This window comes from Pseudophryne corroboree, chromosome 8 (assembly GCF_028390025.1).
Source record: "Pseudophryne corroboree isolate aPseCor3 chromosome 8, aPseCor3.hap2, whole genome shotgun sequence".
Taxonomy (NCBI): Eukaryota; Metazoa; Chordata; class Amphibia; order Anura; family Myobatrachidae; genus Pseudophryne; species Pseudophryne corroboree.
Genome location: NC_086451.1, coordinates 403,062,202 through 403,084,508, shown reverse-complemented (window position 1 = coordinate 403,084,508; position 22,307 = coordinate 403,062,202). Strand labels below are relative to the sequence as shown.

At 41.0% G+C, this 22,307-nt stretch overlaps 1 protein-coding gene, 1 long non-coding RNA gene and 2 pseudogenes across 2 annotated transcripts in view; 1 reads left to right on the top strand and 3 right to left on the bottom strand.

Annotated features, from left to right (window-relative positions):
* Positions 1-1,330: 1,330 nt before the first annotated feature.
* LOC134947858 (uncharacterized) lies at positions 1,331-7,106 on the bottom strand. The gene is made up of 3 exons (XR_010182822.1): positions 6,954-7,106; positions 2,241-2,464; positions 1,331-1,405 (listed from the first exon to the last, which is right to left on the bottom strand). It is a non-coding gene; the product is annotated as an uncharacterized LOC134947858 (long non-coding RNA).
* A 6,606-nt stretch (positions 7,107-13,712) lies between these two features.
* Positions 13,713-13,831, bottom strand: LOC134950573 (5S ribosomal RNA; annotated as a pseudogene).
* A 1,894-nt stretch (positions 13,832-15,725) lies between these two features.
* Positions 15,726-15,844, top strand: LOC134950236 (5S ribosomal RNA; annotated as a pseudogene).
* Positions 15,845-21,308: 5,464 nt separating this feature from the next.
* Positions 21,309-22,307, bottom strand: part of LOC134949308 (cytochrome P450 2A5-like) — a 164,682-nt gene continuing 163,683 nt past the window's right edge. The window contains exon 9 of the mRNA XM_063937805.1: positions 21,309-21,599. Within this exon, the coding sequence (XP_063793875.1) occupies positions 21,418-21,599 (182 nt within the window). The 3' untranslated portion in view covers positions 21,309-21,417. The remainder of the gene's footprint in view (positions 21,600-22,307) is intronic.

Genomic DNA, 22,307 nt, shown 5'->3' with positions numbered 1-22,307 from the left:
GCCACTAGGGTCGCTTATCTTAGTCACACAGCTACCTCATTGCGCCTCTTTTTTTTCTTCTTTGCGTCATGTGCTGTTTGGGGAGTATTTTTTGGAAGGGCCATCCTGCGTGACACTGCAGTGCCACTCCTAGATGGGCCAGGTGTTTGTGTCGGCCACTAGGGTCGCTTAGCTTACTCACACAGCTACCTCATTGCGCCTCTTTTTTTCTTTGCGTCATGTGCTGTTTGGGGAGTGTTTTTTGGAAGGGCCATCCTGCGTGACACTGCAGTGACACTCCTAGATGGGCCAGGTGTTTGTGTCGGCCACTTGGGTCGCTGAGCTTAGTCACACAGCTACCTCATTGCGCCTCTTTTTTTCTATGCGTCATGTGCTGTTTGGGGAGTGTTTTTTGGAAGGGCCATCCTGCGTGACACTGCAGTGCCACTCCTAGATGGGCCAGGTGTTTGTGTCGGCCACTTGGGTCGCTGAGCTTAGTCATCCAGCAACCTCGGTGAAAATTTCAGGACTAAAAATAATATTGTGAGATGTGAGGTGTTCAGAATAGACTGAAAATGAGTGGAAATTATGGTTATTGAGGTTAATAATACTTTGGGATCAAAATGACCCCCAAATTCTATGATTTAAGCTGTTTTTTAGGGTTTTTTGAAAAAAACACCCGAATCCAAAACACACCCGAATCCGACAAAAACAATTCGGTGAGGTTTTGCCAAAACACGGCCACGGAACCGAACACAAAACCAAAACACAAAACCCGAAAAATTTCCGGTGCACATCTCTATATATATATATATATATATAAAAACAAAGCAGTCAGCGGCACTCACGGCTCTCGGTCAGGGAATGAAAATGACACAATCACTGTGTTGTCAACGTTTCAATATTATTCAAGTGAACATTTTCCTGAGGAAAATGTTCACTTGAATAACATTGAAACGTTGACAACACAGTGATTGTGTCTTTTTCATTCCCTGACCGGGAGCCGTGAGTGCCGCTGACTGCTTTGTTTATTTATGGACATCCATTTTATGGTTGTTACTGGGAAGGCACCGGCTTTATTTATATGTCTGTAACGGAATGGAGTGCTACTGATCATACATATGTATACATACCATGTCCAGGGTGGGCAGCACTCCCATAACATGATTCAAATATAGCTGGTGCCCTCCGCTGGTACTCCCACTTTGCAAGGAGTCCACATACAGCGTTGCTCCACGGCAGCAATCAGCATAAAACAGACCACAACTGGCAGGTTATACTGCAATGTTTCGATGATTTATTTCATCATCTTCAGGCATACAAAGTGTAATACAAACAGCTCACCTTATATCCCGTACATCCCCCTGTGCTGGCAGCAGCTGGAACCAGAAGACTGACGTCCATGCATAATGACATAGCCATCCGTCTGTAACCAAAGCAACCAAATACAATTAATATAAAATACATGTACAACTGAAAAGAGAAAAACAATAGCTCATTATAGAGAAGTATCAAAAGAATCATATTACCATTTTACAGCTAACATTTAGAAAACATATTATACGGTAATACAACCATGAGTAATAAAATGTCATAAAAACGCACGCAGTCCCAACTGGTCATTAAGACCCTTGGGAACAAGATTCAATGCGACTCACATTTAAGCAATTTTAATGATCTGTTACCACCTCTGATGCTATGTGGAATGTGGTCTATGATCATATAACGTAATGTCGCTAAACTGTGTCCTGCTACTGAAAAATGTCGGGCTACCGGTTGATCGCTCTGACCTGAATCAATGGGCGCTCTAATTGCAGTTCTGTGGGCTGTCATCTGTTCCCTGAGTGTTCTCTCAGTTTTGCCCACATAACTGAGTCCACATGGACAGGTGATAAGGTACACTGTGAATTTAGTGGTGCAGGTGACCCTATGTTGAATTAAAAAATTCTTACCACTATGAGGATGGTAAAAACCATCTCCCATGGTGAGATAGTGGCAGGTAATGCAATTAAGACATCTGAAACACCCATTTTTTCTTGCAAGAAAACCACTAGTCCTGCTAGGAGCATCTAACCCAGAAACATCTGTCTTCATGACCTAGTCACGAATATTCTTACCACGTGAGTAACTGGGCATTAAATTAACTGATTTTAAATTAAAATTTTTATCAGACTGAACTATCATCCACAGATTTTTAGCTATGTTCCTGTTTGCAGGACCGGCGTCACTGGGTTCTAGCACCCACCACAAAAGTTACTTACAGTATTTTTCCGTCATCTCTATGTTCAGTTGTTTTTAATTGCATGATATGGCTGAAGGAGGATCACAGGAGAGTGATCGATACGGCGACATTACCAATTTGGCTAAAGTTACACAGGGTACGGCTCTCTCATTCTCTGAATCAGATGCAGAAAATATTCTCTTTAAAGAAACGCTTGGTACAGATGATGAATGTCGATCATTGGAACATCTCTATAGTGAGCGGCTGAAATAGAAACAGCGTGAAATAGACTTTTACTTTCATGGAATTACCCTCACAGATTATTATAAAGAAAAACGGATTCCCAGAGGTTTCTGGGTAAAGAACTGCCCCACCATCAGCTGGTATAATCCCGCCTTCTGCAAAAGGTGGATTGCAGTTCTAAATAAATACAGTTACTATATAATGCTGCTTGTTATAGAGGAAGCGAGCAGATAAATTAAGTTGGCACGCGATAAAATTGTGTCTTTTGAAACCACCCACAAAGATGCCTTTGAGATGGACTCTGAAAATAATTGGCTAGAGAAATTAAACAAGTAAGTAGCCACTTACAGATGCGAATTAATACAATTTAAGAAGCTAAAACTTAATAAGGTCATCTCTGATTATGAACATAATAAATTGTATCTTTGGACCAGTGGAGGTCAGATGGAGAGGAGTGGTTTCCAGCGTAAACCATGCCGTAGATACCGATATGATGCTGATTACCAATTTGAATATCTGACTACTAGTGATTCGGACTTTAATGATGATCATATTAGCAATCCTAAATCAGCCATCTCTTTAGGGGTTCGCACCTGTACACAGCTGCGAGGAGGAGACAGAGGAAGTTCACGCGACGTGGGGGGCAGAACTCACGGACGAGGAAGGCTCGGGAGACCACACTGAAAAAGTGATTGTGAATTTATCATCTCAAGTATTGACTGAACTTGAACATAAGGTACTTAGCCGTGACTTGTCCTTTGTACCGACTTCTAAATTCAATAATTTTAGTTGGGAGGTAGAGAAATATCGGCTTTATTGCCGAATTAAGCTACTTGAACATTTCAATCGGACGAATTCTGTTGCCAGGAGCACCAATGATTTGAGCATTATTCCCAATCAGCTACGCAAATTACAAGGGAAATCATCGTTTGAACCATTGAGTAACATTACTTCCATTAAGGTGTTTAACCGTATGTAGTTCAATGAGGGCTGTGAAAAGTAATTTGTCAGCATGTGAATATAGAGATTTGTCTGATTTATCTTCATATACTGATATCATTATTCACCCCACTGATAAAGGCAGGGAAATTGTGATACAAGATCTTTCTGTATATAAGAATGATATATTGTTGCAATTGGCATATACCAGTGTATACAAGTTGCTTAGTTATGATCCCACACAGGTGTTCAAGCAGGAATTGAATAATAGGTTGCAACTGGCGGTGGACCAAGATATAATATCTCAAGTGCTCTGTGATGCATTAATACCTAAATCACCTAATGTGGCTTTATTGTATACATTGCCTAAGATACACAAGAACTTGAGTTCACCACCAGGTCGACCTATTATTGCTGCACGAGGATCTTTATTTCAACACTGTTTGGTGTATTTGGATGTGTTACTTCAGCCATGCATCATTCAACATGATAATTAATTGCTAGACACTACATATTTTCTTAATAAATTAGTGCGGGTTGATGACATACCAATTGACAGTTTTTTGTGCAGTGTAGACATTTTAAGTCCGTATACTATCATACCAAATTCTGATGGAGTACGAGCTGAGAGGGATCTTATCAGCGGTAATCCGTTGTATGCTGGACCAGATGTGGATCTTTTTTGTGATATTTTATTGATGATCCTAACTCATAATTATTTTATTTTTGATGGAAGGTTTTACCTGCAGGTGTCCAGCTGTGCAATGGGGTCCAATGTGGCCCCATTGTACGCCAATATGTACATATTTGCTGCTGAGAAGGATATTTTTTCATTAATCGTCTTGTATCTAGGCATATTAAGTTTTAGATGATTTATCTATCATTTGGACAGGGACTAAAGAACAGTTTATATCCTTCATTGAGCACCATAGTTCATCCATTAGTCCAATTAAGTTCACCTACACTGTTGATTCCAGGTCGGTGAACCTTCTTGATTTTAAAGTCACACTACAAGAAGGAAAAATCAGCACTTCCCTTTATCAAAGGGATAGTGATAGAAATACTTAGTTGCATGCAGGGAGCTTCCATCCAAAGCAGTTAAAGTATGGACTCCCATATTCACAATTTATCAGGGCCCGACGGATTTGTAGTGACATTAAAGATGCAGAACACCACATTGATAGTATGCTTCAGAAATGTAAATATCGTGGTTATGAATCACAACAGCTGGCATTAGCTAAAACACGTGCTCTAGCTGTACCCAGGGAGTTTTTAATACAAATTAAGACACCAAAACCTACTAATGTTAGGATGCCCTTGGTTAATCATTATAATGTAGCAAGCAATGATGTGAGGAACATGGCTAAGAAGCTGTGGATGATAGCTCAGTCTAAGAAAGTTAATTTAATGCCCAGTTACACACTTGGTAAGAATATTTGTGACTGGGTCATGAAGACAGATGTTTCTGGGTTAGATGCTCCTAGCTGGACTAGTGGTTTTCTTGCAAGAAAAAATGAATGTTTCAGATGTCTTAATTGTATTACCTGCCACTATCTCACCATGGGAGATGGTTTTTACCATCCTCATAGTGGTAAGAAATTTTTAATTCGACATAGGGTCACCTGCACCACTAAATTCATAGTGTACCTTATCACCTGTCCATGTGGGCTCAGTTATGTAGGCAAAACTGAGAGAACACTCAGGGAATGGATGACAGCCCACAGAACTGCAATTAGAGTTGCCATTGATTCAGGTCAGAGCGATCAACCGGTAGCCCGACATTTTGCAGAAGCAGGACACATTTTAGCGACATTACGCTATATGATCATAGACCACATTCCACATAGCATCAGAGGTGGTAACAGATCATTAAAATTGCTTAAATGTGAGTCGCATTGGATCTTCAGATTGGGGATGCTTGTTCCCAAGGGTCTTAATGACCAGTTGGGACTGCGGGTGTTTTTATGACATTTTATTACTCATAGTAGTATTACCGTATAATGGGGGTCATTCCGAGTTGTTCGCTCGCAAGCTGCTTTTAGCAGCTTTGCACACGCTAAGCCGCCGCCTACTGGGAGTGAATCTTAGCTTCTCAAATTTGCGAACGAAAGATTAGCAGAATTGCGAATAGACACTTCTTAGCAGTTTCTGAGTAGCTCCAGACTTACTCGGCATCTGCGATCAGTTCAGTGCTTGTCGTTCCAGGTTTGACGTCACAAACACACCCAGCGTTCGCCCAGACACTCCTCCGTTTCTCCAGCCACTCCCGCGTTTTTCCCCGAAACGGTAGCATTTTTTCGCACACTCCCATAAAACGGCCAGTTTCCGCCCAGAAACACCCACTTCCTGTCAATCACATTACGATCACCAGAACGAAGATAAAACCTCGTAATGCCGTGAGTAAAATTCCTAACTGCATAGCAAATTTAATTGGCGCAGTCGCACTGCGGACATTGCGCATGCGCATTAGCGACTAATCGCTCCGTTGCGAGAAAAAAATACAGAGCGAACAACTCGGAATGACCCCCAATATGTTTTCTGATTGTTAGCTGTAAAACGGTAATATGATTCTATTGATTCTTCTCTATATTGATCTATTGTTTTTCTATTTTCAGCTGTACATGTATTTTATTTTAATTGTATTTGGTTGCTGTGGTTAAGGACGGATGGCTATGTCATCATGCATGGGCGTCAGTCTTCCGGTTCCAGCCGCTGCCAACACAGGAGGATGTACGGGATATAAGGTGTGCTGTTTGTATTACACTTTGTATGCCTGAAGACGATTAAATAAATCATCGAAATGTTGCAGTATAACCTGCCAGTTGTGGTGTGTTTTATGCTGAGTGCCGCCGTGGAGCATACACACATTTCTCATATTGTTTTTTTCCCTCCCCCCCTCCCCTGCACTTACTGGAGGCTGAAGCCAGCAGGAGGAGGACACAATGAGCCATGGGTGCGGGGGTCTAGGGATGTGCTGCTGGCTGCCTGTTCACTGCTGGCCACAGTGATCAGGACACAGCCAAAACTTCGTGTGGAGGTGGGGAATGTGCTGTTGGCTTCCAGGTCTCTGCTGAGCACAGTGATCGGGACACACTCTCTTTGAAGTGAGGGAGAGCAGCGGCAACGATTGAGCTGCACTGCAAAGCCGGCTTTCAGGGCCACAAACGAGACCGATCACTGTAGCCAGCAGTGTTCGGGACACACATGGTGCGGGGCCGCGGAGGAAGAGGGACCGGGAGGTCCGTCTGATATTGGCGACTACTGGAAGATTCTCTTTCAGCAGCCGCCTCGTGGGCATTTGTGACTGGTTGCATTAGATGCGACCATGTCAGGGAAAGCCCAGCCTGGTATGGTCATTTCTGAAGCGAGTAGCGAGTGAATAAACAGTCCATTACAAACATTAAGATACTGTAGATAGATAGATAGATAGATAGATAGATAGATAGATAGATAGACAGATTACACACAGATATATATATATATATATATATATATTTAGCGCTCAAGAATACAGAACCACAAATGGAAGTTTAAATGAAGAAGGAAAGAAAGCTTCCATATATGCACTCACATGAATTTAGGTAAGGATGGGTATTCAAATGCAAGTTTTTGTCCAGGTCTTGATTTTCAAAGTTTGTGGTTCTTGAAGTACTGTATTGGTGGCAGTAAGCTCTCAGGACTTCTCCTTGTCACACTCTGGATTACTGGTGCCAGCTACCTGTCCCATCGTTATCTTTCCTGTTTGTCTGTGAGAGCCGCTGCCAGTGTTAGATCATGCCACAGAGCACTGTCCAGGCTATCTTCATTCTGGCATTCCCTCCAAAACTGACATCTGGACACCGCCATGTTGGATACAGTCACCTGTCTGCATTGAGCCACTCACAGTGCTGTTTCTGCTCAGCTAACCTCAGCCTTCAATCAGAGTAAAACCAAGCCTATGAAAGGACTTCCTAGAGCAAGGGTTGGCTGCGAGTGCATGTTGTTGTTGTTGTTGTTGTTGTTGTTGTCCCAGACACCAACCTGGTCTAATGAGGTCTGCAGACTTACCAGTCCTCTCTGCTTAGTCTGTGCAGTCCTATGTTTCCGATTCCATTCTGGCTAAACACTCTGATTCTAGTCCGGCCAAGCACTCTGGTTCTAGTTCGACTAAGCACTCTGGTCCCAGTTTGGCTGAGCACTCCAGCCCCAGTCCGACTAAGCACTCTGGTCCTAGTCCAGCTAAACTCTCTGGTGCCAGTCTGACTAAACACTCTGGTTACAGTTTGGCAAAGTAATCCAGATTCAGTCCATTTAGTATCTGGTTCCAGTCTAGTTGAGCATCTCAGGTTCATTCCAGTTCAGTATCTGGTTCCAGTTATTGAAGCATTCCATATCCAGTCCAGTTCAGTATCTGTTTCCAGTCCAGTTGAGCATCCCTGGTCCAGTCTGGTTCAGTATCTGGTTCCAATCCACAGTATGGTTTCAGTCCAGTCAAGCATTCCGGACCCAGTGCATGCTTCCAGGTGTGAAATATCATGATAACTTGCATGTGATTTACATTTATGACTAAAAACTTGCACCCCATTACATATGCCAGTTGTAGAAACAAATTGCAATAACATGCGAGTTTAATTCACACATGCAACTCACAATCCATTACATCTGGCCCCATATGTATGAAAAATATTAAATTAGAACTGTCCCCAAAATGGTATAGTATGTTTATAAGGTTTATACATGCACTGTAGTTCACACAATTTCAATAACATAGAAGAGTGCAAATTGGAGGCTTAACCAGAAATATGTGTGATAGAGGCACATATATCATATAGGGATGGAGGCTCCAGAACCTCAAACCCCGGCTTCCGCTGCCACAAAGATCTGGATCAATTCCCAGCAATTTTCCACTGTAGCTAACTTCTACTAATGGCCACCAATGCATTTTGAGCTCCAGCTCTTCCTCAAGGCAGTGTGTTTAGGAGTTCTAGGTAATCCCTTATATAATATTGTGAAGAATCATAGGTATTAAGTAGAAAATATTGATTAAGATATTGCAAGTTATAGTTTTCATGTGATACTAGGTTTCATAATTAACAGGCTGAATCCTATTTCAGGATATCCAACTTAAATATTGATTTACTCAGGGAAACTTTGATCCCAGTACATGAATACCGTTTGTTAGGTTTTTTGATGTACTAGTCTGTCCATACAGGAATAGAAAGCTCATAAGAAGGGTAATGAACTCTGAAACTCCAGAGCAGTTTTTCAGTCTGAATGTACATTTAATTATGCTAAGGCAGTCAGCAGAAAGAGTCACATTGTCTGACAAGACCTGTAGAGGAAAGTTCTTGTCGTTGTTTGCATCCAAGGAAGAAAACCTAGTAGGGGTAATCAGACAACAAGTGTATTCGGTCTGACATCCAAAAGGTGGTTTAGACACAGAGCAGATGAAAGCCTCATCATCATTATGAAGTAAAATTAATATTTCCATAATCACTAAAAGCATGCCATAAAGAGATATCTTGTCTATGTGCAGGTGGGGTGTGTTTTTTTTTATATAACTCAGAAGTCTGGATTTTAAGATATGAAACATCTCAACAATCCCACATCATAAACACATAATATTTACACTCATATGGTAGCTAAAATAGTAGAAAAACATATGGACACCCCATATTCTAGGTAACCATATCACAGGGGAAGTTATGCACAATTATGAGTAGCAATTGGATGGATTCCCAATTGTAACAAATTAGAAGACTAAAGTAGCATATTTTAAGAAAAAGCACAAGGCGTGGTTAAGTCACAGGGCTAGATGCATCATCGCTTGGAGAGTAATAAAATGGAGAGAGAAAAAGTTCCAGCCAATCAGCTACTAACAGCCATGTGACAGGCTGTGTTTGAAAAATGACAGCAGCTGATTGGATGATAGTTTATAACTTTCCATTTTATCACTCTCCAAGAGAAGATGCGTCAAGCTCACAGATTCCATTGCATGGCTAATTTGGCCATATGGCTTAAATGGGGAAAGGTGTATGTGGACACCTCTGTATGAGCACCTTCTGTTCTGGTTTCAAACTGAGAGATCAATGACTCATTGAAGTTTGACCTGCTTTTATCTTGATTTTCTACTGTTCCTTACTGGAAGATTTTCTTTGTGTTAATCTGTAACTTTTGTCCTTTTAATTTGTATTTACTTACATGTATGTACTTTTGTAACCATTTTCTTGTTAACATTATTTTCTAAACAAGCATTGCACCTTTTTTTTTTTAAATAATGCTTTTCTTTGTTAGTTAATTCATACATACTCCCAGAACCCAATCCTTTAAAGAGAATGTTAGACCACTAAGCGTATGCTATAAACTGACATTAATTGCTGAAACAGGGTGCACACAATGTACTGCATGTATTTGCTGAGCCTGTGTAATTGGGGATAATGTGTATGCTATAAATTGTTATTAATTGCCAAAGTAGGGGGCGATACCACAGACTGCGGAATGTGGGTATTGCCAAGCCTATGCGCAATTGTTATATAAAGGTGTTGAAGGACCTGTGACCCCTTTTTCATGGGTGGTGGCAGCAAGGTGTGTTGAATTAAGGTGCTCTGATAATAGTCCAGAACACTGTCATCCAACAGTCAGGGAGAGTACTAAAAAAAAGGGGAGAAAAGGGGCGCACCACCAATTAGGACAGCGTCATCTATCTAAGTAAAAAACAGTTTTTGTGTTTTTTTCTTTTTTCCAATTTTAAAGTGCTGATTTGTCCGAATTTTGTTTTTTTTGTATCAATAGTGTATCAATTCGACTGGTGCCCGATCGCCCCCTGTCTAGTCAGGGAGAGTAGTGAGGTCTCTGACAAATATGGAGTCCTATTCTTTTCCTTTCAACTCTGGTCCATTTTTACTTCTTACAGTATCACATTCTAATTAGAGATGTGTCCAGACCCTTGTGTGTTGGTGTTCCAAAAACTACCTTAGTGTTATGTATTTGTTTTCGGTTTTGCCTAAACCACCCTCAAGTGTTTTGGTTCGGATTTGGTTTTGGAGTTCTTGAAAATTTATAAAAAAGTGAAAATCATGTAATTTGGACCTATTTGTGTTTCTAGAGTATTAGTAACCTAAACATCATTAATTTCCAGTATTTACAGTTAATTTTGACCACCTCACAGCTCACAATATTGTTCAAAAATATTGGCCAAAGGCTGGCTGGCTAAACTAAGCAAAAGAGATGCGGCACAAACACACAGTAGATTCTTTAGAAGAATATAACACATCTCTGAAAAATTGTGGCACAGCAGTGACAGACAGGATGGAAGTTTAATAAACTATATGACCTCATAAAGGAACCAACTGTGGGCTCCAAAAAATTACAAATCCGTGAGGAAAGTCCAAGTGTGTCCGCAGGTGCCATGTGTGATCCTGACCTTTCCAATACTTTACTCAAAGAGAAGGCTCTTTCCAAGATTTGTGCTCCCTCTTCAAATGTGGAGATGAGCAGCACAAGTCAACATGCTGACATAGAAATTAAGGATGCTTTTGTGGAAGTGCACCAGGATGAGGAGGATATTTGTGTAGCTGGCACTAGGATGTTGATGATGATGATGATGATGATGATGATGTTTCTAAGGCTGTTTTTTTGTGTAAATCAGGCACCAGTGGAAACAATTGTTGCCCATGATATAAAAAAGCCTGTTGTCATACCTGGGCAAAAGACAAAAAAATGCCACCTCTTCGGAGTGGAATTATTTCTACCCAAATATGGACAAAAACTGTCAAACAATGTGTAGCCTTTGTAAAGTCATAGTAAGTAGAGGTAACAATGTTATCCACTTAGGAACATTCTCCCTGCTACCTCACTTGCAGTGCAATCATGAGAAGTTAATGTCAAATTTGAAAACTTTGGCTAAATAAAAATGGGACAGACAGTCCAGTGGCAGCTAGCTGCTCCCTTCTCTCTGTTAGATCTAAGGACCTGCAATAACCACTAACAGCATCATCATTAACATCCTCAGTCATGATCGGAAGTAGTCCTGCTTCCAATCTCATAACTGGCTACTCTCCTATACGGGTTCCTTAGAAGCATCCTTGAATGCTAAGCCTGTTGCTGCTGCTGCTACTGTTTCGCTTGGGGACCAGGAAGACTACTTGTTAGTTTAACTAAACAACTGACTGTTAAACAATCCTTTGCAAGGGGGTGCAAGTATGACATCAGTCACCCAGTTTCACAGCGTATTACTGATGCCATAACAACTATGCTCATATTAGACGTGCGTCCAGTATCCGCCCTTAATGCAGTGCATTTTAGATAGTTGATTGAGGTCCTGTGTCCCCGGTACCAAATCCCATCTAGATTCCACTTCACTAGGAAAGCAATTCCCAGCCTGGACAAGGACATTAAAGAAAACTTTCTTAGTGTCCACAGAAATGCCATTTTACCCACTGTCCACTTAACCATGGATATGTGGATAACTGGAACAGGGCAAACTAAAGACTACATGATAGTGTAATAACGTCAGATGATGACACACCCAGTGTGCATAATCTTTCTATTGAGAAGTGTGACAGTCCAATCCAAAAGATTCAGAAACCCAAAATTCCTTTTTTGTTTCCCTCCAAGGTAAGTTACACCATTCTGAAAGTTGTTTTCAGTCTGGAGCCAGTGTTTGGGCCATACATGGAAGCCCTCTTTTTTAGTCAGTGACACTTATCTTGAAAAAGGCGCCACAGAGCGCCGAAACGCATTGAAAGTAGTGTCTGTTTTAGAGGTACAGCACAGAGTGTTCACAAGCACAGGGAACTGATGGAGCCATGCTCATTGAGCATGGCTACATTGCAGGTGGTGGCGAGCGGCCCACCGCCGAACATACACAGACTCTCCCATTCAAAGTAAATGGGGCACGTGCGCCTCTACAATGCATGTGCATGCCATTCGCTCCCAGCGGTGCAGCCGGCGGGGTGCACCTAGTTGCAGACAGAGCCACAATTAGCGTGGCTTCATCTGTACCTTATATTCCCGGGTTACATCTGGTGTTTTGTTCCATGTGATAAGGTTGAACTACTATGTGCTTTAAACCTCATTTTTGTTTTTAATAAATATATGTTTTATTGACTCAACCATCCTGCATTGTATATGGATTTATTATCTCTATGCTGGTTGACGAAAGGGGATAAAGATACCTTTATGAGCACAGCACCACTATACGTGTAAGCATTCTACTATTTATTCCTCTACCACGTGTGAGATGACCTGAGAGGGAAACAAAAAAGGAATTTGGGTTTCTGACTCTTTTGGATTGGACTGTCACACTTCTCAATAGGAAGAATACGGATGCTGGTGGGTGTGTCTTCATCTGACATTAATACACTATCATCTGTTTTCCCCTTTTTTGCTCCATACATGAACTGCCACAAGAATAAGGAGAACCATTTGTGTTACTTGAAATTTGGACTTTACTGTCTACTCATAACACATGTCAGACTGTTTCTTTTTTTTACTTGTCCATGTACAGTATGTACAGGTTGGTGACCTATTTTTTCAGCCTTCTGCTGCTCATGAGTGCAGTGCCCCAGGATTGACAAAACGTTTTTTCTATTGTCATTAAAGACTACATGACTGTGATAGCCCACTGAATAGATGTATTGACTTCAGCAGCACCAACAGCAGCAGCATCTCACAAATGTCAGGTCATTCAGAGGCAGGCTACTCTGTGTATCACCGGTTTCACTAAGAGGCATACCACTTGCAACCTCTTAGAAAAACTCAGGGAAATCATTGCAAAATGGCTTACCCCACTTGGGCTCTCCCCGGGATTTCTGATATCTGACAATGCCACCAATATTAGAGAAAGGGAGAGAAAGAAGGCTCTTGTGTGGGCGCACTTTTGGAAGGAAAGGAAAATTCCTATAACATGTAGAGAGAGATACTTAAAACATAACTTTTAATGTTGACATTTGTAATAAGAATACCCATATAAATGATCCATATCAAAGAAAGAAATGTGATGATTAGAATTATTAAAAATGTTCTGGTCTGTTTAATCACACTTGGTGATTGGAATGGTTGTAGACATTGAATCGTCTTACCCCCAATTCCCCTGACTAGCACAGAATATCTGTGTTGATGGAACCAAGGAGTGGTCATAAGAGTTATTTGATAAGTAAGTCCCACTTGGGCTACTTAATTCAAAGTTGGTTGGTCTCCTGCATTCAAATGAGCTTGACTTTCGGACGTAAGCCACAAAAAATAGTAGTAAGCCTCAAAAGAAGAAAAAAAGGAAGAGGAAAGGGGAAAAGAGAATTAGTGGTGATACTGCTGTTGGCGTCGCAAACACATATGAAGGGAAATGGTCCCAACTCTACAACACCGGGTATTCGCTGGAAGTCTCCTCTCCTGGTACTGACCCGGCCCAACGCTGTTTGGCTTCCAAGATCAGACGAGATCGGGCATTGGCAGCGTGGTATGATAGTAGAGAATTTTTATGATAGTACACCAATGAGAGTGCACCTATGTAGGAAACGGAAGAAAGAGGAAGAAAAGGAGAGACAGAAAAAAAGAAAGAGAAAAATAAAAATAAAAAAGGAAATGAAAATAGTATATGGGAGAAAAAAGAATGAATCAGTATAGCGTAATTGATGGATCTGCTTTCTGCGTTAGACACAGCTCAACAAATCCCACGTCTGTGGTATTGTGCTCCGTGAATCGCAGATGAGAGTCCATGAAACAATAGTGAAGTATGAGCAAGAGGTATGAGAGATATGATAGGTTAAATTGTCAAAAAAATATATATATCATCAAGAAAGACTAGTGAGAAATTGAAGTGAAATGAAATTACTAATAATTAAACATTGATTTAGAAAATCACATCGGTATTCATCGTGCATACTAGGCTAAAAATAGAGATTCAAAAGAACATGCTGAGGCTCACGATGAGTAAGATAATTATCGGACAATATACTGGCCTCTGCTGTAAAAAAACTTAGCATACCAGTATGAATACATTAACAGATATTGGTTTTGGAAAAATGAGGGAAGAAGAAAAGAGACAAAAAGAAGATGTAGGCTATATATGTTAAGTTATTAGACAGTAGTGCTGTAGCAAAGAGCTGTGTGTGTGCTACACAGGTCCAATGACATAGAATAACATACAACAAATTACTAAAAGCGCATCAAAGATTGCGGTCTGTTCAGAATATACACAGAACAGCAGTGGACTTCCAGTCACCAGCACTCTGATAAGAATATATATGTGTGCTACACAGATCTAAACAATTACTGTATAATCAATCATATTCATAAATGCACATAATGTGTTGTTGTCTGTGCACGCTGTATACAGAGCAGCAGTGGGTCCAATCAGATGTGATAGAAATTAATGCGCATCAAGGATTGCCGTCTGTGCCAAATATACACAGGACAGCAGCAGACTTGTGGTCATCAGCACTATCTACCAAAAAATATCTATGTGTGCTACAGGACTATTCACATGCTGTCTAGTAAAACATATGTGATAAATACACAGAGTGTGTTGCTGTCTGTGCAGGATGTGCACAGAGCAGCAGTTGGCTTACGGACACCAAAATTGGAGAAAGAAGGCAGGTTAGGGCATTGTCATGTGCCCAGGCAGGAGATGAGAAATCACTCCGTGTGTGGTCCCCCTCTCGGAAAACGCGTTTCGCCCTGACGGGCTTGTTCACTTCCGGAACCTGGATTGGACCCACTGCTGCTCTGTATACAGCGTGCACAGACAACAACACATTATGTGCATTTATGAATATGCTTGATTATACAGTAATTGTTTTCTTCTTCCCTCATTTTTCCAAAACCAATATCTGTTAAAGTATTCATACTGGTATGCTAAGTTTTTTTCCAGCAGAGGCCAGTATATTGTCCGATAATTATCTTACTCATCGTGAGCCTCAGCATGTTCTTTTGAATCTCTATTTTTAGCCTAGTATGCACGATGAATACCGATGTGATTTTCTAAATCAATGTTTAATTATTAGTAATTTCATTTCACTTCAATTTCTCACTAGTCTTTCGTGATGATATATATATTTTTTTTTGACAATTTAACCCATCATATCTCTCATACCTCTTGCTCATACTTCACTATTGTTTCATGGACTCTCATCTGCGATTCACGGAGCACAATACCACAGACGTGGGATTTGTTGAGCTGTGTCTAACGCAGAAAGCAGATCCATCAATTACGCTATACTGATTCATTCTTTTTTCTCCCATATACTATTTTCATTTCCTTTTTTATTTTTATTTTTCTCTTTCTTTTTTTCTGTCTCTCCTTTTCTTCCTCTTTCTTCCGTTTCCTACATAGGTGCACTCTCATTGGTGTACTATCATAAAAATTCTCTACTATCATACCACGCTGCCAATGCCCGATCTCGTCTGATCTTGGAAGCCAAACAGCGTTGGGCCGGGTCAGTACCAGGAGAGGAGACTTCCTGCGAATACCCGGTGTTGTAGAGTTGGGACCATTTCCCTTCATATGTGTTTGCGACGCCAACAGCAGTATCACCACTAATTCTCTTTTCCCCTTTCCTCTTCCTTTTTTTCTTCTTTTGAGGCTTACTACTATTTTTTGTGGCTTACGTCCGAAAGTCAAGCTCATTTGAATGCAGGAGACCAACCAACTTTGAATTAAGTAGCCCAAGTGGGACTTACTTATCAAATAACTCTTATGATCACTCCTTGGTTCCATCAACACAGATATTCTGTGCTGGTCAGGGGAATTGGGGGTAAGACGATTCAATGTCTACAACCATTCCAATCACCAAGTGTGATTAAACAGACCAGAACATTTTTAATAATTCTAATCATCACATTTCTTTCTTTGATATGGATCATTTATATGGGTATTCTTATTACAAATGTCAACATTAAAAGTTATGTTTTAAGTATCTCTCTCTACATGTTATAGGAATTTTCCTTTCCTTCCAAGAGTGCGCCCACACAAGAGCCTTCTTTCTCTCCCTTTCTCTAGTATATGTACTCTCTGGCTCTGGGCGCACCACCAAGCAGGACAACGCTATTTATCGAAGTTAAAAACACAGTTTTTTCTTCTTTTTTTCCTATTTTGGAGTGTTTAATTGTCCAAATTTTGGTTCTACAGTATTAACACAGTACTAATTTTACCAGTGCCCGATCGCCCTTTGTCTAGTCTAATGCCACCAATATTGTAAGAGCATTTCAGCTGGTCCATGATTTGCTCACACAATTAATTTGGTGGTGCAAATTTTTTTTTTCAAATTACAGGGGTGTGCAGGAGATGCAGTCCGTGACCTGGAAAATTTCGGGACATTTTCGCCATTCTGCAAGTTCATGTAGTTTAATTGTTGAATTTGACGTACCATCAGCTGAAGCAAGAGGTAGTAACGAGGTGGAATTCAACCCATCTATATGCGGATGGAGGAGCAGCAAAAGGCTATCCAAAGCTAAACTTCCACCTATGACATAGGGAATGCACCTTAGTCAAGCGCAATGGAGAATAATGTCAATGTTGTGTAAGGTACTCAAACCCTTCGAAGTTGCCACATGTGAAGTTAGTTCAGACACTGCTAGCTTGAGTCAGGTCATTCTTCGTATTAGACTCTTAGAAAAGAAGCTGGACAAATTGTAGGAGGAGCTGAAAGGAAGGGAGTACTCTAATCATGTCGGACTTGTAGATCAAGCCCTTCATTGGCTACGCAAGGATGCAAGGGTCATCAATCTCTTGAAATCAGATAACTATATGTTGGCGACCACACGTGATCCTAAGTTTAAGTCCTATGTTGTATCTTTCTTTCTGATGGACACTAATCTGAAAAGACACAAAGAGCTGTTGGTGAACAAATTGTCAGCTCAAGCGGCATGTTACATGGCAATTTATCCGGCAACTGTGGCTGTGAGGAAAAAAACTCACTTTTCCTAAGCAACCTGCTCGCAGTGATGCTGATCAGTCAGGAACAACTTTTGACATCTGGTCCAGACCGAAGGAGCTGCCTACAATTACTGATTTGTCTACTGTCACTGCATATGATATGGTCACCATTCAAACAATGGCTGATGATCATTTCAGTGAAAGCAGCCAAATTGGCATGTCAGACTGGTAGGAAAATAAGGCAATTTGGAGGCCCTTGCACAAACTGGCTGTGCTTTACTTTAGTTGCCCCCCAAGTGTGTACTCAGAAAGAGTTTTAGAGTTTTTAGCACAGCCGGGAACCTTGTCAGCAATAGGCTTAAGTGGTTACTTCACCAAAATGTGGAAAAGATGATGTTCATCAAAATGAATCACCAATTCCACGAGGAAGGCCTTACCAACAATTACATCTACAAAATAAAGAGGCACCTGTAATGGTGAATTCCAGCAGGGACCTATTAATTAAGAGGATGTACACAATGGTGGGGATGAGGAATCGGATGCTGTTGATGACATCTTGCCAGTTTGTGCACTGCCCATTGCCAGCTTGTTTTGCAGGCGCCCAAACAAGCTAATAATTTCAGCCACAACTTAAGTGACAGTCCCTGTCGCAAAAATGATTGGTTTGTTAAACTGTGCATGTCCTGTTTAATATATACAACATAAGGGTGGATGGGAGTGCCCAAGGACAATTCCATCTTGCACCTATTTTCTTTGCTCTGTTTGAAGCATTGATGATTGTCTTCTTGTGTAGATGACAAACATTTTCAGTTTCACAGTTTATTAAACTGATACCCTAGATGAGTTATGTTGAAAATGTAATTGCCACATGTTTGTGCCGCCCACTGCTGTCGATCATCCAGCTACCTCGCTGCAACCTTTTGGCTTAACTGGATAAAAACAATATTGTGAGCTGTGAGGTGGTCAAAATTGACTGGAAATTAGTGGAAATTAATGTTATTGAGGTTAATAATACTGTAGGAACAAAAACACCCCCAAATTCTGTTATTTTAGCTGTTTCTATGATTTTTTTTAAAGAACAACATATATCCAAAACAAATACAGATCCAAAACATGAAGGAGATACAGATCCAAAACAAGAACCCAAAACCCGATATTTGGGCCGGCGCACATCCCTAGTTTAAATTCTCTTTGAGCCTCATTCATAGATGGAGGTTAAATGAGCATAATGCCAAAGTCTGCATAGTTGAGTGATTATTTGCTATTGCACATGCACAAATTATTTTGAAAACCCCTATGGCACACGCATTACCCTGACTGTACACACAATGGTACTGTTGTGTATCGAGGCTCTGGCATCAGAGATGGTGAGGCAAAGCTATGACTATTACTGGATGCTTTCTGGGAGGTGGCCTGAAGTAAATTCAAAAGAAGACGTGTAATGTGGGCATGTTGGAGGCATGTCACTGCAAGTGGCCTGCGTGTTTATATACATAGTCATTTCCACAAGCCCATAATCAGATGGAGACACTTATGAGGGTAATGGTGACCCAGTTTTATCAGAAAGTGAACCATTGCCTCATCTATCTGGATGAGCTATTAGTAGTTCACCCAAACTGAGAGACATTACTTTTTCATCGGGAACTCGTTATGTTGCTCTTCCTCAACATAGGCTTCTCTATAAACCAACCCAAATCTGTCCTAGTATGATGCAGACAATAGACAATATTCTTTCTGGGGTTTCAAATAGATTCCATTTAATTCTATATAGCAGTCCAGAGAAATGGAAAGAGGTGCAGACACTCATACTATAGATTGTTCTCTTCAAAGACAACTCCTAGTGAGAGTCTAGGCAAAGTACATAAGGACAATGAGAGCCCTGGGTCAGGTATTTCTTCAAATTCCTCTTTTATTCAGACAGTCTCAGTTCCTCGTAGGGACCTTCCTCAGAAAGGGTTTCTCTTGTTCAGTCAAAATCCATGTTGCCACTCCTGGACTCTCTACTAGATATAATAATTGCCTCTGATACTTCCCTCATTGACTGGGGAGCCTTCATACAATACAGATCAATCAGATGTAAAGTACACCCAGGAATCCAGCTGCCATGTAAACCTCCTGGTTATAAGGTTGGCCAAACTGCCTCTGCAGTCTCTAATTTCCCACCATCTCTGAAGAATTTCAGATTTATACAGATTTATCTGGACAATAAGATGGCTGTTTCCTATCTAAATAGAATTGGAGGCACCAGGTCTATTTTCTTCTGACAAGATACAATAGATATTTGGAATTGGGCAGTCATGATTAAAATTGTTCTCTCTGCCATTTAAATTCCAGGAGAGCTATCAGACTTCTTGTCATGGATGCCTGTTGTTCCTCTAGCTGTACTTTTGGCAAGCACTACGGTAGACCTTCAGATCCTCAGAGGATCAAGATTATTAGAGCAACCATCAGGTGTGTGGTAGTCTGCCTACCAGCTGTTGCTAGATGGCAAGCCTCTCTATGAACAGTAATTTGCAGGAATCTATCACCTGCAAATTTTCTTTGTTCTAGGTAATAGGATTGCCACCTGGCAATAGCATCTTTTTTTGCCAAAAATACATACCAGGATGTACCAGGAGACTGTGCTGAGTTTTTCCGTATGCTACACTTGTATATCTGCGTGTGACTATCTGAATCTGCATACGAAATACTATGATGCAGCGACAGTGGCTTTTTTCCATGTCAAGTTTCATTGTGCTTTGGATACAGAATCAGTCAGACACAGATATAAGTGTCGCATACCAAATTAATCACCAATGTCTCCTGGTGCGTCCTAGTATTACTGTGTTGCAAAAAGCAAAAAAAAGAAGCCTGATGCTAGCGGATATACATAGGGACCTGTCAGCTCACTCATGCCAGGCATCTCCTACTGTATGGCATATTGGGGTTGGGTACGGAATACCGGCAGTGAGGATGCTGGCTGTCAGAATACTGATTCCGGAATCATTAGGTGTGCATTTGACTGCACAAGTGTATGTGCGTGTACCACCAGGAGGCTTGCCCACCTAACCCACCAGCATTCCTAGGTGGCAATCCTATTTCCTAGAATAAAGAAAGTTTTTACTTCACAGATTCCTAGTAACTATTCTTTCATCATCTGCATATACACTGCATATACACTGTAGCTGTAGCTAGGCATCAGTAAATCTCTGGATGCTATTCACATACATGATTCTCCCTTGTCCTTTTACATTAGTAGAATTGTCTGTCTCCTCAATATTTGTTATACTGTAGGTTACCGACATTTCACTCTTTAAATGATAACACTAATGGGAATCAGTATGATATGCCGGACGACAGGATCCCGACAGTCATAATACTGATGCCGGGATCCTGATGTGGAAAAAACTGACAGGGGTAAGTGAGGATTGTTCTACCCTGTCTCCAACCCCCTAACCCTTACCCTCCCCTCCCACAGCCTAACCCTAACCTACAACCCCCCGCAGCCTAACCCTAACCCCCCTGTCTGGTGCCTAAACCTAACCCCCCTCTCCCGGCCCTAAAGCTATACCTGCTTGTATACTGACGGTCGGGATGCCAGCTGTTGGGATTCCAATGATGGTCTCCTGGCCCTTTCAGAGTTCCGGCATCAGTATTCTAAAGGGTGTCAAGATTCCGGCGCCGGTGTTTCGACTGCCTGGATCCCGATAGCCGGCATTGTGACCGCATCCTCATTAATTTCTTCTTCCTTTTCAAACCAGATCATATTAAATTTGGCAAAATTACATCAAAAGCTTACTATACTGTATGTCTGAATACCACAATTAAAAGTATTTGTTATTAAGCTCTTTTATGCTGTACATTGAGTAATTCATTAATTCAATTAATTTAAATACTTTCATCTATTTATCTCATATTCCAATTTTTTATTGTTTATATCTATCATTTTGTTCATTTTATGATCATTATCAACATCATTGCATGATATGTTTAGGAATCCACCTATCAAGGCTATTTTAACCTTTGAACCACAATTCTGTAATGTTCATTATATCTGTAAGTATGTACTAATTGTAAAGTTTTATACAATGTATACAGTTTTTACCAATATAATTTATTCTTTTCTGCTTTTTAATCATAAGGTACATTTGAAATAAGAAATTCTCTTAAAACTTGATCTATCATCAATACGTTGAGTACATCATCAGCGAGGGACGACAAACATCTCATAAGCGCGAGGTCTAGAAGCATTGCTCTTGGGTTCCGGTGTTATTATTATATCCGCCGTGTTCACTGTGGGTTTCAATGTAAACATCTGCAGTATAGTGGTGAGAAAGAGGAAGAGCTCCATCCGAGCCAGACCCTCCCCTGCACACACACGTTTCCCTGAGGGGTAACATTTAAAAAAGAAAAGTTAAGTACTGTTTATTTGACAAACTGAAGCTACTTAAATAAATATCTACATTTACAGTATTTATAGGAAAGGCACACTGTATTTTTGCTAAATATTAACTAAGGCATGGGTGTAGGCTGTTCTGTACACATTTCTATGTTTTCCGCCTAACACTTGCTCTTAGGGGGTCATTCAGAGTTGATCGCTAGGCAGCGTTTTTTGCACTGCTGCGATCAGATAGTCGCCGCCTACAGGAGGGTGTATTTTAGCTGTACAAGTGTGCGATCGCATGTGCTCCTGAGTTGTACAAATGATTTTGTGCATTCTCTGCACAGCCCAGGATCTCTTCAGCCTGTCCGGGACCAGAATTGACATCAGACACACGCCCTGCAAACGCTTGGACACGCCTGCGTTTTTCCAGACACTCCCTGAAAATGGTCAGTTGCCACCCACAAATGCCTTCTTCCTGTCACTCTCCTTGCGTTCGGCCATGCAATTGCTTTTTTAGCACCATCCCATAGCAGCGGTCTGTCACGCCTGCGCAGTGCGGTGCATACACATGCGCAGTTCAGATCTGATTGCACGCTGTGCGAAAACGCACAGAAGCGATCAACTCTGAATGACCCCCTTAGTCTGCAGTGTGAAAGCTCAGACATAGACAGCAATACAACAGTGACCCCAGTGGACAGTTATAAAATTAC